The following is a 14,985-nucleotide window of genomic DNA, read 5'->3' on the forward strand; positions in this document are numbered from 1 at the left end:
AAGTCTAAAAATATTCAGATTCTGAAACCACCTTGTATTTTTTGTCTGTGGAACTCTACAGAAGGGTAAGAAACTAAACTTTGTGTCTAATTCTTATTAATCCATTTCCCTACAGTCATTATTACAAACTGAACGTAGGACAGCTCCCTCTTAACTCTTTCTTGGGACCTTGTAACCAAAATAAATATGCCATCAATGTGATATTATACTTGTCCAGTGGATGCTATAAATCAAACAGAATATATATTTGCAGATTTAGGTATCTTTTCTTTTTCCTTATGCTTTTTGCTATACCTAGTAGGCCTTAGAGTGGTCTATTTATTATATTTCTTTTTTACACTTTCTTGGGTAAGATTTGAGATTGAATCCATTATTGTGCTAGCAGGACTATAAACTTAAAATAAACACAGCAGGACTATAAACTTAAAATAAACACATGGGATTCTTTTTCTTTTCCTCTTACAGAAATATACTACGGGCACCATCACTGACCACAGTGGGACCATTCATAAATTAAAGCACTGCCCTAAAGATGAATTTAGTTCTGCTGTTCTTCTTCCACATCTCTAATTTGACAGTGAAAGGACAAATACTTTTTTAGAATCTGCACTGCCCCTGACATTAAGGGGATATGTTTGTACCCAGCAGGGATTTACAGGTACTCTAGACAGGGGCCAAGGTCTGCTTTTACCCAACTCAGTGGATGCTGGATGGGAGCCATGGCTGATGGAGATGCTCTCTGGCAGGAACTGCAGAGAAAATGCAAGCTCCAAGCACAGCGAAGGCAGAATCAGAAGTGTAAAATGTCTCAGTAACTGACAGCAGTTAGTAAACAGAGCCAGTATCTTCTTCATATCGTGGTACAAGGCATTAGCTGGAGAATAATAGCTATGATTCCAGGTCTCTTTTTCCTTCTAATCTGATTGTATCAGGTCTCTGAGGGAAGAAAGCTCTTACTTGATTCACAACAAGCATGGACTAAATCATAGTGGCATTTGAAAGAGAGCCCAGGAACCCAGGCATCCGTTGACTCTTGGATGTTGTTCTCCTTACTTCAATTGCACCTCCTCCCAAATGTGCCTTATCACAACAGCAGTTCTGCACCTTGCACAGTATGGAACTGCAATGGGATCTTTTGTCTGGGCACAGCTTCATAATAAATATCCATAGAGTGATCTACAGGAAGTCTGAATAAAGGTTGTGTCGTTCATGGAGGAACTCAAAAACCCCTCTGCTAAATGATTTTTTTTTCATAGGCATCTCTTCTTCTGACTCTGAAGGTGAAATCATCAAAGACGAAATGGATCAGTAAGTTTAAAATCAATTACATCTTCCATATAGTTAAAAAGCCACAAGTGCAGACAATTCAGTTTGCAGGCTTCCAACACATTATCATTCTGTTTAGGATTAGTTTGGATTGGTTTGGTTTAATTTTGTTTGTGTGCTTGTTTGTTTGCTTTACAAACAGTATGGAACAAACATTTGCTTGCTTTTGAGTCCTCAACTTTAGATTAAGAATTGGATTTTTAATATTTAATATTAATATAAGAAGAAAGATGTTACCATAAAGACTGAAATTCTAAAATTAATTTACTAAAACAAAAGCCATTTGACTAGATCCAGCTTAAATGCTGATTTAAGTGTCTGACTTGGACAAAGAATGTATTACAATTTCTCACATGAAAATACACAAGATTTTTGGCAGAATACAGGTAGAGAGAGATGGATTATTTAGATTTAAGATAAAGAAATTAATAGACATGCATTAGAGTGAACTGAAATGACGGTACAAAAGACTACTTAATTATAAAAAGGAAATATGTCAGATGTAATCTAAAATCGGGGAAATATTTATTTATTCATTTATGAATTTTTCCTAAATGAAATCCATCCCCTGGTGATTTAGAACCTGATCCAATGCTGTTAAAATTCTTTCAGAATCAAAGTCCTTCTATTAACTAGGAAGGGAGTCAGACTGGTTGAAAACTAAAATAATCAGTCTTTGATTTTGAACTCCTTTGTATGCACAGATTCAACATCAAAAGCAACCAGTGCTTGATAAAAGAGGCCTTAAACAGATAGATTTATACACCCTGTTGTTTTTTTCCCTCAATAAGGAGAATTATACTCATTACAAATGCCAGTTTTTAAAATGCAAAGAGAAGACATTTGCAGTGTATTTGACTGAAGGACTCAGGCTGACAGCAAATCCTGTTGTATGAGATTTAAACATCAAAGTCATAAAGTACTCCAGATGGAATTGGTTTATGGACTTCGATAAATGTTAGGCCTTTTATAAAACTTAAGGAAGTCTCAAACTTGGGATGTACTGCTGATTGGTTTGGGATGAGCTGTGAAGTTTTCCATTCTGGCTCAGACTTGTCCAAACATCACAGGCTTTTTTATTTATTTTTTTTCCACATTCATCTCATTAGGTGTCAATGTAGGGTTGACCGTGATCCTGACCACTTGATGGCATCTCTAAATCACTTACCTCATCAAGTTGTGAGGTAATTTTTTCTCTCAGAATGCTGCTCTGATATCATAGTAGGATGTCCTCAAATGCTCACAATGAAAGACCAGGTTTGGGGATAATAAGAGTGTCTTCAGTTTTGCTTAGCTTCCAGTTGTCATCACATGAATCTGAACACCTGTAACTAAAGGGAGTTAATATGAGAACAGGTGCTCCAAGAAGTTCAAAAGAGAAATCACTGATTGCAACAGTTGTATCTCACTTTGAGTAAAGCTTCCTGTGCTTTGACAGCTAGCTTTCCTGGGGGGGACCTCAAACTGAATAAAAAGACCAGCTCTTCACTGTCTGCATTATTTCACCTAGCAATAAAATTTAAAAGGGTCAACTCTTGTATTTCCATGTATAAATAACCACAAAGTGATGTCAATCTGTACACTAGAAAAATTTGTGATATGTTGGCCAGAAAGCAAGTCTCTCTTTTAATTTTTCAGCAATTAATTATTCAATCTGTATCCAAGCAAACCGTGGTATTTTCATTACCTTAGAGGATCAGGTCTTCACAAAAAAGAAACTAGGCGTCCTCTGTGAAACCAGCATTGCTTTTTCATGCAGCTCTGAGCTGGTAACAGCCACAATTGGGTTTGTCCAGGCCATTTGTTGCATTTGGTGTGGCTGAACCAAGTTTGAGATCTTAGAGTGGCCAGATATGGAGGCTGACTTACAAAATGCAGTTTTACCTAGGAGTACAGATCAGCTTAGATCAAGAGGAAGTCAGTCCCAGAAGTGGGGTTGGGCTTGACATGTAACTGAGACAGACGTACTTAGGGACACACAGACAGCTCTAGCTTCGAGTTAGAGAACTTGCTCTTGGTTTGTATTTCACAGCAAACCAAAGCCAGCCAACACCTCTGTGAATGCAGCATCTCCTGCTGTCAGAACTGCAACCAAGCAGCAAGAAACCTCCAAGGCACCAGCATCAGCAGCAGTTCAGCCTGTGCCTGTCCCTGTCCAGACTGTGTCAACACCAGCTAACCAGGTAGGGGGGACACCATGGTGAATTTCAAGGACTAAAAGCAAGCCCTTAATAAAGTGCTTCTTCTACAGTTTGTGACTGAAAACCCCAAATTTTCTAGCATTTGCTTTGCTGTTGAACTTCAGCTTTGAGCCTGGCAGCCACACAGTCCACAGAGGAGAGGCCCTGTCTCCAAGGTAACCTGGAGCACCTGGCCAAGGGCAGGGCACCTTCCTGCCCCAGCTGCAGGGGGAGCATTCCAGCAGCTCAGGGGCTGCACGGGATCCTGCTGCACTCCAGGATCTGTCGCCTTCCCGGCCTCTCCTCATCCCAGACTGGCTCATCCACTTTCCAGCCCAGCATGTTTTCCTCTCCCTTGCTACAGGACTCACTTGAAATCTTTTCCTTTCAATCAAACTTATTTTAAGCTGAATCGTTTCACTACTGTGTTTACCTTATATGTAGATGAGCTCGTTTGCCACATAACATTTTACTACCCACATCAAAGGGTTTCTAATTAACATTACTACGCATCTGGAGTCATTTTTGTTGCAAACTGACAGCATATTCACAGCTGTGAATTCTTTCCTGATAGGAAAGAGAAGCCATAGTTGCTCAAAACCGCAAAGTTCACAAACTTCTGAGTTTTTCACATTACAGTGCCTTTCCAAAGTTTACAGAATTAGCTGGTAACCAATAAACAGATACTGAACAGGTGAACTAATGCACGTTTACTTTTGATTACAATGAGAATAGAACTAAGCCTCCACAACAGTTTGCCATTTTGAGAGAAGATGCTTAAGGGTAATAGTTACTTCAAAAATCACTACTTTTAAATTTTGTTGGCTTACAAGGCACCATCTATGTAATTTGGCTATTTCCTGAGATACTGAATCATTAATTCTGCTGTTCTGGGGCAACTCCTATTGCAGTAAAATAAAAGACTGTATTAAATACTCAATCCATATAACAAGGTTTTCCAGGAGGAACACAATTCCATTCTGTTTTCACTGAGTAGGATCAACAGGTTGATATCCCACCTTTGTAAAAGCTTTGGTTTTGGCAAAGGAGAATTATAGTAGCAGTCACACACATGACTTGATTTAACCTTTCTTTATTAACATCAATAACTATTTCCTAAGTAAGAATTTTTAAAAGAGGACGATGACCAAGCAGACAACACATATTTGCCTTATTATTATATGAAGAAAAGATATTACAATGCACTGTGCTAAAGCTTTTCTTGCCATGATTAACTGAGTAAGGCAATAAAGCAACAACAGCCCTTTTGCTGTTATCCCATCCAGGAAGATCACCAGCAGTTGTCCACAGCAGAATTTCTGTTCATTGCATTAGCTATTTTGCTTTGGACTTCATCCACCAAAATCTCTTTTATGTCATTCCAAAAGCACATTTCTCTTGTATATGAAAAAAAATAATGTCTGTACGCCTAAATATCATCTTGTGATGTTTTGCAATCTGCAGGCTCAAAGCCCCACTAACTATTTGCAAGGACTGGATGGAAGACCTATAATTGCTGCTCCTGTATTTACAAAGGTAATTTCTTCTCTGACATATTTGAAAAGTAGAGGTCAGGTAACTGTAAAGAGAGATAATTAAAAATCAGCTCTCAAAAAAAAAAAGAAAAAAAAAGGATGCTTTTCCTAAGCCATTCAAGGGTTTAAGTGGCTTTATGAAATCTTGCTGAAATCAGTAAAATCAGTATTACTTCCAGACCATTAAGACATTTACTGACTGTCTTTTCGTTTTCTCTCTTAGATGTTGCAGGATATTTCAGCCTCTGAGGGGCAGCTGGTTGTTTTCGAATGTCGGGTGAAAGGAGCTCCTTCCCCAAAGGTTGAATGGTATAGAGAAGGAACACTGATAGAAGACTCTCCAGATTTTAGGATATTACAGAAAAGTATGTTTCTTGTGTGAAAATATTGTGTCTAATAAAATATAGGCAAGCAACAAAATTTCTAACATAGCAACGCTGTGAATTTCTTATTACAACTGTAATTTTAATTTTCAAATGCAGTCAGAACATCTGCAGTTTTCTCTAAGTCACTGAAATGCCAAAATTGTGAAAATTCAACAGAAATTCCTAAAATACCACACTGAACTAAACCTAAGTGAAACAATGGTTCATCATGTCTTGATTTCATGAGGGTCAGAGTTTCAGAAATTGTCTTCAAGACAAAATAAAATTGTGCCAGTACTGAGAAAAAACAAACAAACAAAAAACTCCAGTTACTTGGAGAATTGATTTCCTATTCCCAAGTTCCCGTGAGTGGTCATATTGTTCAGTGGCTTTGACATTCCACTGAGTAAAAGGCCTGGCTGTCTTCACCTCCCCCAAACAGAAAATTAGATCAAAAAGAGCATTCCATCATATTTAGAAGGTCAAACTTTATATTTAGTGCTTACGGAAAAACAAATATTAGCAAAAATAACTATATTCAATCTAATAATTCTGCTCTTCTTCCCTTTAGAACCACGATCTATGGCTGAACCAGGTGAGGATCATCAAAAGGCTCATAATTTTTTCATTACATAGATGTGGTGATGTAACCTCAGAAAATATTATTTATTGACACTTCATTATTTAATTAACATAATTTCTTCTTTTCCCCATGTTCCATAGCTACTAGTGACATACATTTCACTGCAGACTGTTCCACAAACATGTAATTTGAATTAATGCAATCTCTTTTGAAGAAAATGTTTCCATTCCGCTTTGACCCACTTTTAACTCAGGATCTAAATGAGCTAAAGATTAATCAAATTAATGTATGAGGATCCCCTGTACCTCTGAGGTCCTGAAGGATACGAGATGAGGTAGACCTGAGCTATTTTTATCTAGTTTACCACTTAGGGAACATTGCATCAGGTATTTAGCCATGTCAGCCATTCCCTGTGCTCCCTACCAGCGTAATGTGAGAGTACCACATCAGGTGTTCCACCCCTGATATCAGCAAATCCTATAAATGTGGCTGGATCTGCTGGGATCAGGGATCAGGGCAGAATGTGGACTACTTCACAGGGTTGGAGCAGAGGAGCCTTATAGCTTTGATTATTTCTCCATGAGAGTTTCACTCTCCTCACTATGCTTTTTGCCATTAGAAATACGAAGCTGCCCCTCTCAAGACAAAAAATTACCAAAGGAGTATTAATTCTTATGGAATATAAACTTCTGTATTCTCCTTGCCCTCTTTGAAACGTTTTTACCCCAAAAAAGAGTCTTGAAAGAAACTGCCTCTGCCTGAGATTCAGGAAGGAAAAAATGGAGCTTCTACCAGAAGCCACCGACACTGTTCCGTTACTGTCCAGTGGCATCACTGCTGAGTAATGTGAAGCAGTTTTTAGAGGATAATCAGTTGGGTGCAGTTGTCACAGCCTCATCACCTGCTGCTCATTCAGAAGGAATCTGGATTTCCATGCATGCAGTGGTTGGCAGATCCTAGCACGACAAACTAGATACTGTAATGCCTCAAACTAGTTCTGTTATCATACTACTATAATAAACTGTTATTCTCCCATAGTTGATAGCAATCTCTTTGTTGCGATTAGGTTTTCCTTGCTGAAACATGAAACAATCAAGTTTAAGTGTGTTACGGCCTTTGCAAAAGTACTCATAGAATATCTACCCTGTAGGGTTTTAGGAAAGTTTATTGCAAACTTGTAGAAAAACAGTCACTGAGTAAGTGAAGAAATTTTATCAGCCCACATTTCAATTCACCTTAGATGTTACTGTCCCACCTCCTCCCAGCTACACAGCCAAACCAAAAGCCTTCAAATCCCATCACGACAGGTATTTATTTATTAGCTGGCACTGCTGCCCAGACATGTCAGATACTGGTCAGACAGGAACGTCATAACCCAGACTGACTTTTCTAGGTGGAATATAATTTTTCCTAGTACAATTTTGCTAGCATATTTCTGGTGCCCATGGGTAATCTTCACAAAGAAGTCAAAAGACAACTCTCTGTAAGCAGTTAGCACAGTCCCCTCTATCTGCAAATCTGGACTGCATTTTTGAAAACAACAGTCTATATGTATGTGTTTCATAGCTCTCCCCCTTACAGAGTGACTCCACTTGAACTGCTCCCCGTCAATTGTAATTAATTTTTCAATCTGCAGAGATAAAAATAAAAATTTTAGTGAGCTGAGAGTTTGGAGTACACTATCTATTTTTCCAAATTAAATTTTAAGTTCTTTTAAGTCTGTACTTCATGTGTCAGGAAAACATTTTCTAATGTTTTCCACACACTGCTGACACCTGTTCTTTGCTTTCATTGGGCATGCTGGAGCACAGAGGGTACCAGTTGCTGCAGACAATGCTGATAACAGCTGCTGCACACAAAGGCTGCCAAAACTGATAATACTGATGGAACTGGAAACAAACTGAGTAAGGTGGGAGACCTTGAGAAAATCTCCCCGAAGGCAGTCAGGGTTCTGTGTGTTTGCCCAATGCACATTCTCTTCAAGTACTAACCCTGCTCTGATGCTTTGCAGAGGAGATTTGTACTCTTGTTATTGCTGAAGTATTTTCAGAAGATTCTGGCAGTTTCACCTGTACTGCAAGCAATAAATACGGCACAGTGTCCAGTATAGCTCGTCTGACTGTCAAAGGTAAGAGTTAGTTTGAGTCCTTTGCTCCCTAGTAAATACAAGCAGAGCAGGATGTGATTTATGCTGCGTACTGTTGACTGAAATGCAGCTCAAGTTCTGGCAATGTTCTTCATAACTAAAAAGTGTGAGAATTCTCTGGGGAAGAAAAAAAGTTTGTATTTCAAAGATGTAGTGGAATAATTCACCGGGGGCATGGATGAAGACTACTGATTGACTTTCCAAATTGGAACAGTGTCCCTTTTCCCTCTACCTTTACCATATTCCTTTTCCAAGGGAATTTTTTTCTTAAACAAACAAGGTCAAACACCTCAGTGCAACAGCTGGAAGGACATCAGAGTGATCTTTTCTGAACTGTAACTTCTGTGATTGCACTTCACTATGATATCCCAAAGGTTTGACCTTTCCTCTTTCAGCACCTGAAGACAGCAGTAATGCTGCTGCCCCTCACACCACGAGCTACATCGACTTTGTGGCTACTGAGCACCAACCTCCCCCACAACCTCCTTCCAGCCACGGAGCAAACCAAACACCCAAACCTAAACTCGAAGGTGTTCTCGTGAACCACAACGAACCCAGGTCGAGTTCCAAGGTCGGGCTCCGTGTCCACTTCAAGCTGCCTGAAGATGAGAAAGGAAGTGAATCATCCTCAGAGGATGGACCTGGCACCACAAACCAAATCAGACCCAACCATTTCCCAGAGAAGATAAATGGACAGCCAATGAAAATACCAGAGCCAACATCACCATCCAAGGAACCTCCCCCAGTACTGGCTAAACCAAAGCTGTAAGTAAACAGAAGTCTAATTCTCAGTAGCATCACTGATATTATTTAGTATTTATCGACCACGACACTATTGCACTAGAGCAAAAACTCAAATGCAGAATAAAAAGATTACATGGTAGTGGCCTAATTAACCATAATCTCAGAAAACACATTCTCCAGCACTAGATTATTTTTTCTGTATATCCCTCTCAGGAAAAACGATCTCCAATTTAAAAAGGAAAAGGTTTTCCCTTTGAAAAGTTAATTCCACAATGTTTTCTGCTGCAATCAAAAGGTGAAGAACACTGATCTTATGCAGGCAAAATAAAAGCAGGTTCTTCAAACATATCTCACTCAATTCTGGGTATGAAACATTGCCCAAAGCAGACATATTCAGTCTCACACATAGTACAGACTGGCAACCAGCGAGCAACTGTCATCCCAAAGGCCATGCCTCATGACTTGTATGCCACGAATGTCATCTCCTAAAACAGATAAAATACTCGGAAACGCACGATAATGCGAAACCACTTGAATTAAAAAGCACCTGCATGATTGGTGCCCTGGGAGCTCAAGGGGAAATTTGAAGAAGTAATGTAGTTTTCTTAGAGGACAATTTGTGGAATTCACACTGCAGTTCATTAAGAAAAGTATTTTCAGCATTTTTCCAACCTCCCACACATTGTTTAACAAAAAGCACGCAAACACCTTCATTTCATTTCTTAAACACGCAGAAGCTTTACCTAAGGGCTCAGGAAGGACTTTATAAAGTAATTCACTGGTACTCTTAAGCAAGGATGTAGCTTCAGAGCATAAACATTACAATGAGAAGACAGAAATTACATTCCTTGTAGCAGGGGAAGAACTTGGAGCACAGGGTTTTAATTTGAGAAGCCCACATTCACAGCCCTACATATTTTCTGAGCTATGGTGAGTTTAAGGGGGGGGGACAGAAGCAATTTTTCAGTACCCAATATTTCACAAAGCAGAATTTGTCTCAGCTCCCCTTCCCAAAAAAGCCGTGTTACAAAGGACTGCTTTATTATGCAGAGGTATATATGAAGGGCACAAAATCAGGCCCACACAACTACTAACGCTCTAGCATTCTACTTTACGAAAGCTTGAAATTGCTATCTTAATCTGCCTTGAATGTGATTTTTGTTTAGTACATTGTAGAAACTAAGTCTTCTAACTAAAACCAAATTATGTTAAGTAGGTATTTGCTTTGTCAGGAGCAGTTGTGATTGGTCTCCACATCTACATTTTCCACTTTTTATCAGTAGTTATTTAATACTCCATAGTTTGTCACACAATCATTTTCCATATCCCCTATGTCTTTTCTGGTTTTGGAAGGGAAAAAGCTCTCCTGTTTCTCATGTGCTGTATTTCCATATATATAATAACTAAATAAACCCCTTCACAAGGCAAAATGATTTTCCTTAATTGCAAAGTAAAAAAGCCCTGAAAAACTACCTAGTAGATAGAAGTCTAGAAAAATAACAATTGCATGGAATGCAAGTCCTCTCCAAATTATCCACTCCTGCCTGTCACTGAATGACAACACCACCTAAACTACATTGGTAACATCTCCTCTGGTGGATTACTACAAAGCTTTTTCAGCCAAAGCGCTGGTTTCAGAACCCACCTCAGCAGGAGGTAAATAATGCAACCTGGCTTACAAACACTCATTTAAATTATGATGCACCAAATCTCACTCTTAGTTACACAAGCAAAGAGGTACTAAGGTGTCTTCGACAATGCTATCCCTTAAACATCTTCAAGTAAGATTTATGTTTCACATGCTAAAATGTAAGAATTATCTTCAGTCAAATAATTTGCAGACAAAAAGCTTTGGTGCCTCTGAGAAAGAAGGGAGATGAAGGAAAAGGTTATTTTAGTATTAAGCTCTTCTTATAATGTTAGAGAATATGTCATGTAGCAGTTTCCCATCTCTTACTGTATCACAGGACACAGAATTTTTCTCTCTGAATTCAGATACAGAAATGCAGCCTACTGGCTCACTCGGGGCTCATAACCAATTTTGTTCATCTTTATTTTCTATGCAGTGATCAGAGCCAGTTAAAACAGCTCCACAACCAGGTCCTGCTTGAACAACAGCAGGTGCATCAGGCATCTCTCAGAGAGCTGTCATTCAACACCGCTTTGGTGAATTCTGCTACTTCCCTCTACCAACAGTCCACCTCAACCCTGTACAAGCAAAGCTCAGCCTCTGCCTCGCAAGCCTTTGGCTACAGCCGCCCCAAGCAGTTCCTGCCACCGCAGACCCCCGCGCCGGCCAGCCCCTCCGCCAGCTCCTCAGTCACCTTCAGCAGCGCCCCTCAGGCAGCTCAGAGAACAAACAGCGTGGAAAATTTCCTAGGAAATCCTCCACCCGCCCCAGCAAGGTCGTCTGGAGGGTTTCCAAGCAAAAGTGAACAGTCCCTACCAAGCCCTAAAGAAGCCGTGGTGCCTTCATTGACACTTTCTACGAGCAGTGTGAAACAGTTCCAGCCACAGACTGTGACTCCCGCTCCCCTGTCCCCAACCGGACGGATCCAGAATCCAGTGGCTTTCCTCAGTGCCGTTCTTCCTTCTCTTCCCACCGCGCCGTCCACCAATGCCATGGGACTGCCCAGGAGTACACCAGCCACGTAAGTAGCAGAAAGCACATGTACAGAAGCAGGGACAAACACTCAAAGGAAACTAGGATGTGTTTCTGTGCAGGTGTTCAGTGGGGGAGTCACTGAAATGCAAGTCTTTCATAAAATAGAAAAGTGAGTTATTCATATATTCTGGTCATTTTATCTAATCTTTACATCCAGTAAAGAAAAGAAGGGATAAGGCCTTCTGTAATAAGACAGAATTCAAGATGGAGAAATGTGAGCGTATAAATAGATATACAAGAATGTGGGGGCTCAGAGATTCCTAAGACTGTACTAGTGTGGGAAAAGAGATTTCAGGAGCTTGCAGGATAAGTCACTCCAAGACTCTTTGCTTACACCAGGTATAAAAACATTCATACCTATTGTAAGCAACAAGTAAAGTTTTAAAGGTACCTTATACTGCAAGGGTTTTTTTCAGTCCAGGTGAATCTAGGAAATAACTTATGTAAAGGTATTTTTCTGGTTCCAGTACTTTCTACATCTGAAGTCCCCCAGAAAATCTCAGGAGAGTTAATGGTTTGCACAGAAATACTTCAATTAACAACCAGCATGATATCTATGACAAAATAGCTACCATCATACAAGCAGATAAGGATGATGATGTACTGGCAAGGAGGTGGCCTTAAAAGTCTCTTCTTAACTGGTAGAGCTGAAGCGAATTTCCCTTTTGTGGACTATGTGAACTCTGTGTTGGCATGGCTAGCACCAGTACATTGGTACAACTCTTTACCCGTAGAACTCCAAATCCTGCACAAAGTAAGGAGTGTTTTCCCCTTTTATCAATGGTACAGTTCAAGGTAGTGATAGCCATCAGCAAGTCACAATCTCCTGACTATCCTGCTGATGCTACGTCAACCAATCTGCTATTACAACAGAAAAATGTGTCCTGTGTCTATAGCATTCACCACTCTGCCTGCCAAGAATCCTGCCTTCAAACCAGTACTGCACTGCTACTCACAGACCTTCCAGTTGCCCAGCACAGCCACATAATTGCCATCACCCCACGGCATGTGCCTGGAGGTCTTCCCAGCCCCGGCGTCCTGATCAGGCACACAGCGTAAAGCTGTAAGGTCACCGTGAAGGTTTTCACTCGAGCCAGCTCAAGCCTTTGGTCTCCTTCCACAGTGCTGCAAGAGCAAGCAAAAATCAGCTGCAGCTGTCACCAGTCCCCTTCCAGCCCTTCAGAGGTGGGGCACAAGCGCTCAAGGGCTTTTCTCTTTGCATTAATGACACTTAACCTCGACAGTGTGCTTTCCTCTTTCTCACTGCTGCACAGGCATGGCCACACGAGTCAGCACAATATGCCTGCCAGGCAGACGACTAGTTCAATGTGTTTTCTTCATTTCAGCTTTCCTGGGTCCCAGCCCAGAGCTGAACTCTCGCACAGCTAGTGCTCCTTTTGCTGAGATTGAAATCTTGACCTCTGCATGGGAGAGTCTTAGCAGGGCACAAGAGGTCAGGAAGGAACCTGAATATTATCACAAAATCTGTGATAAGCTGTAAATACCTATTGAAGCTTCAGCTTTCCTTTTTGGCATTATCAATGATAGCAATTCTGGCTACAAAAGGAGTGAGAGCTCAGAGTCTGCAGAACACAAGGATGAGACCTTGCAAAGCAATCACCAGTTATGCCTTTACCTAGAGCCCGTTATCAAGATCCCAACACCCATTCCAGTAAACTGCCGGAATATCGCACACTCCCTAGTAATGTCCTGCTGCTGTGCTCCAGCATTGCACTCTCACAGTCTCCTGACAGTCTTATTTAAGAATTTAACTATTTTCAAACCTTACTAAAATTAAACAGACCACAAAACAAGAACAAAAAACCCCAAAATAACTGTTGATGTTAGGTGTCATAAAAGGGGGAGAAAAATTGAAGAAGTAAAATTCATGGAAAGAGTAAATGAACAATGAATATGTGAGATAAAGATCAATGAGAAATTGCATTAACTTTTAAATTATTGCCTGACAGCAGTCAAATGTCCACATTGCACACCTAAGGTAACACCTACACTCACTTCTTTAGCATCTACTGTGATATCATTATTGCAGGATAAATATAAATAGAGCTTAGATGCTTATTGTAGCATTACAATCCTTATTTCCTTTAAGATGTGAGTTTTCAATTTCTACTGCACAGGAATGGGATGCCCCATTAAGACAGTACCAAAAATAAATCACATCCTGTATTGTGCTTTGGCTTCTGTGTAAATAAATAACAGGTTCCACCATAACATATCATATCATACAGGTGACAAAAAAATATATATATACTGGCTGCTGCATGTTAGTATCAGAATTTTCTTTTAATAGCCCAACACAGGGATTAACAAAGAAAAACCTGAAGCCTCTGCCATTAGCAACAGAAGACTCTATTCGGGAAAACAAAGTTGCACTTGTAAAGGACCTGGAAAGAAAACTGCATTTCAGAGAGGACGCTAATCAACAAAGTGGTCAGCAGGTAAGAAAATTGAATCTTATTAAAAAAAAATTCACTCATGAACAAGACATATATGATGATGCGGGAAAAAAGGTGTTTGCGCGGGTGAGTTGCTACACTACTTTGCAGGAGGAGCTTTCATGTGAGTACTGGTTTGGAATAGCAAACTGGAGCTTTAAACAGAAAGCATGAGGGATGCAGCTGTAGAAAATTTACTTTGTGACTGAGCAGAATTTTTCATTTCTGATAATCTCAAAGGCTGGTATGAATGTAAAACTTTATTTTCACGGAAGCTTCTGGACATTGGCTTTTACTTTTTTGCTTTACAAGTTGCTCAATTCATTGCACACACACATTCATACACTCGGTTTTAAAGCAAAGGGTAAAGGAACAAAACACTTTAGGGTAAGGTTTTTGTTTTTCTTTTGGTTGAACAAAAGTGGGCTTTCAATTTTTTAGCATTAAACATATTTTTCTAAATTTCTATTCTTATATGAATTGACAGGGATTTCTTGGAGAACTTTATTATAAGAATTTAGCAAAATAAAAAACCTTTTACAAAGTTCAAGGAACAAAATATCAGTTCACTCTTAACTGGAATCAATAAATGCACTGGATCTGTGTACTGTCTATAAAACTTAGGAAGAAATAAAAAATGAAATAGTATTTAGAGGTTGAAATGAGTGTAAATCAGGTTCAAGCACCCTCAAAAAACAGTAGGACATGCTAAAGACTGTTAGATAGCTGCTCTCCCTGCAGGTGATTATTCTTCTCTCACCTTGGCCACGGAGCCCTCCCTAGCTGTCCCACCAGCTCAGGCTTAACGCAGCAAATAAGGGTTTGCCCTCATCTCTTGTCAACCAAAGAACTTTTCCCAACATCCACCAGCCCTTCTGACAGAGAACATGCAGAGAGAAGCAAAATGCCACTGAGGCTCTGGAGCACAGTCCCCTCTGTGGACAACTGCAGTGTAATCCCTGGGGGTTTTTAATTTTGCTGGTGA

The 14,985-nt window shown here is 39.9% G+C and overlaps 1 protein-coding gene across 3 annotated transcripts in view; it reads left to right on the forward strand.

Annotated features, from left to right (window-relative positions):
- The window catches only part of MYPN (myopalladin), a 69,611-nt gene that overhangs the window by 33,930 nt on the left and 20,696 nt on the right, over positions 1-14,985 (forward strand). For 2 of the 3 annotated variants that reach the window (XM_066191834.1, XM_066191833.1), the window contains exons 4-13: positions 1,257-1,308; positions 2,436-2,510; positions 3,359-3,509; positions 4,971-5,042; positions 5,265-5,406; positions 5,978-6,001; positions 8,001-8,117; positions 8,531-8,900; positions 10,946-11,530; positions 13,856-14,003. In XM_066191834.1, the coding sequence (XP_066047931.1) occupies positions 1,257-1,308; positions 2,436-2,510; positions 3,359-3,509; positions 4,971-5,042; positions 5,265-5,406; positions 5,978-6,001; positions 8,001-8,117; positions 8,531-8,900; positions 10,946-11,530; positions 13,856-14,003 (1,736 nt within the window). The remainder of the gene's footprint in view (positions 1-1,256; positions 1,309-2,435; positions 2,511-3,358; positions 3,510-4,970; positions 5,043-5,264; positions 5,407-5,977; positions 6,002-8,000; positions 8,118-8,530; positions 8,901-10,945; positions 11,531-13,855; positions 14,004-14,985) is intronic. The other variant, XM_066191835.1, reaches the window with a different exon arrangement.

This window comes from Chamaea fasciata, unplaced genomic scaffold (assembly GCF_029207755.1).
Source record: "Chamaea fasciata isolate MVZ Bird 193981 ecotype frontalis unplaced genomic scaffold, bChaFas1.0.hap1 SCAF_9, whole genome shotgun sequence".
NCBI classification, from domain to species: Eukaryota; Metazoa; Chordata; class Aves; order Passeriformes; family Sylviidae; genus Chamaea; species Chamaea fasciata.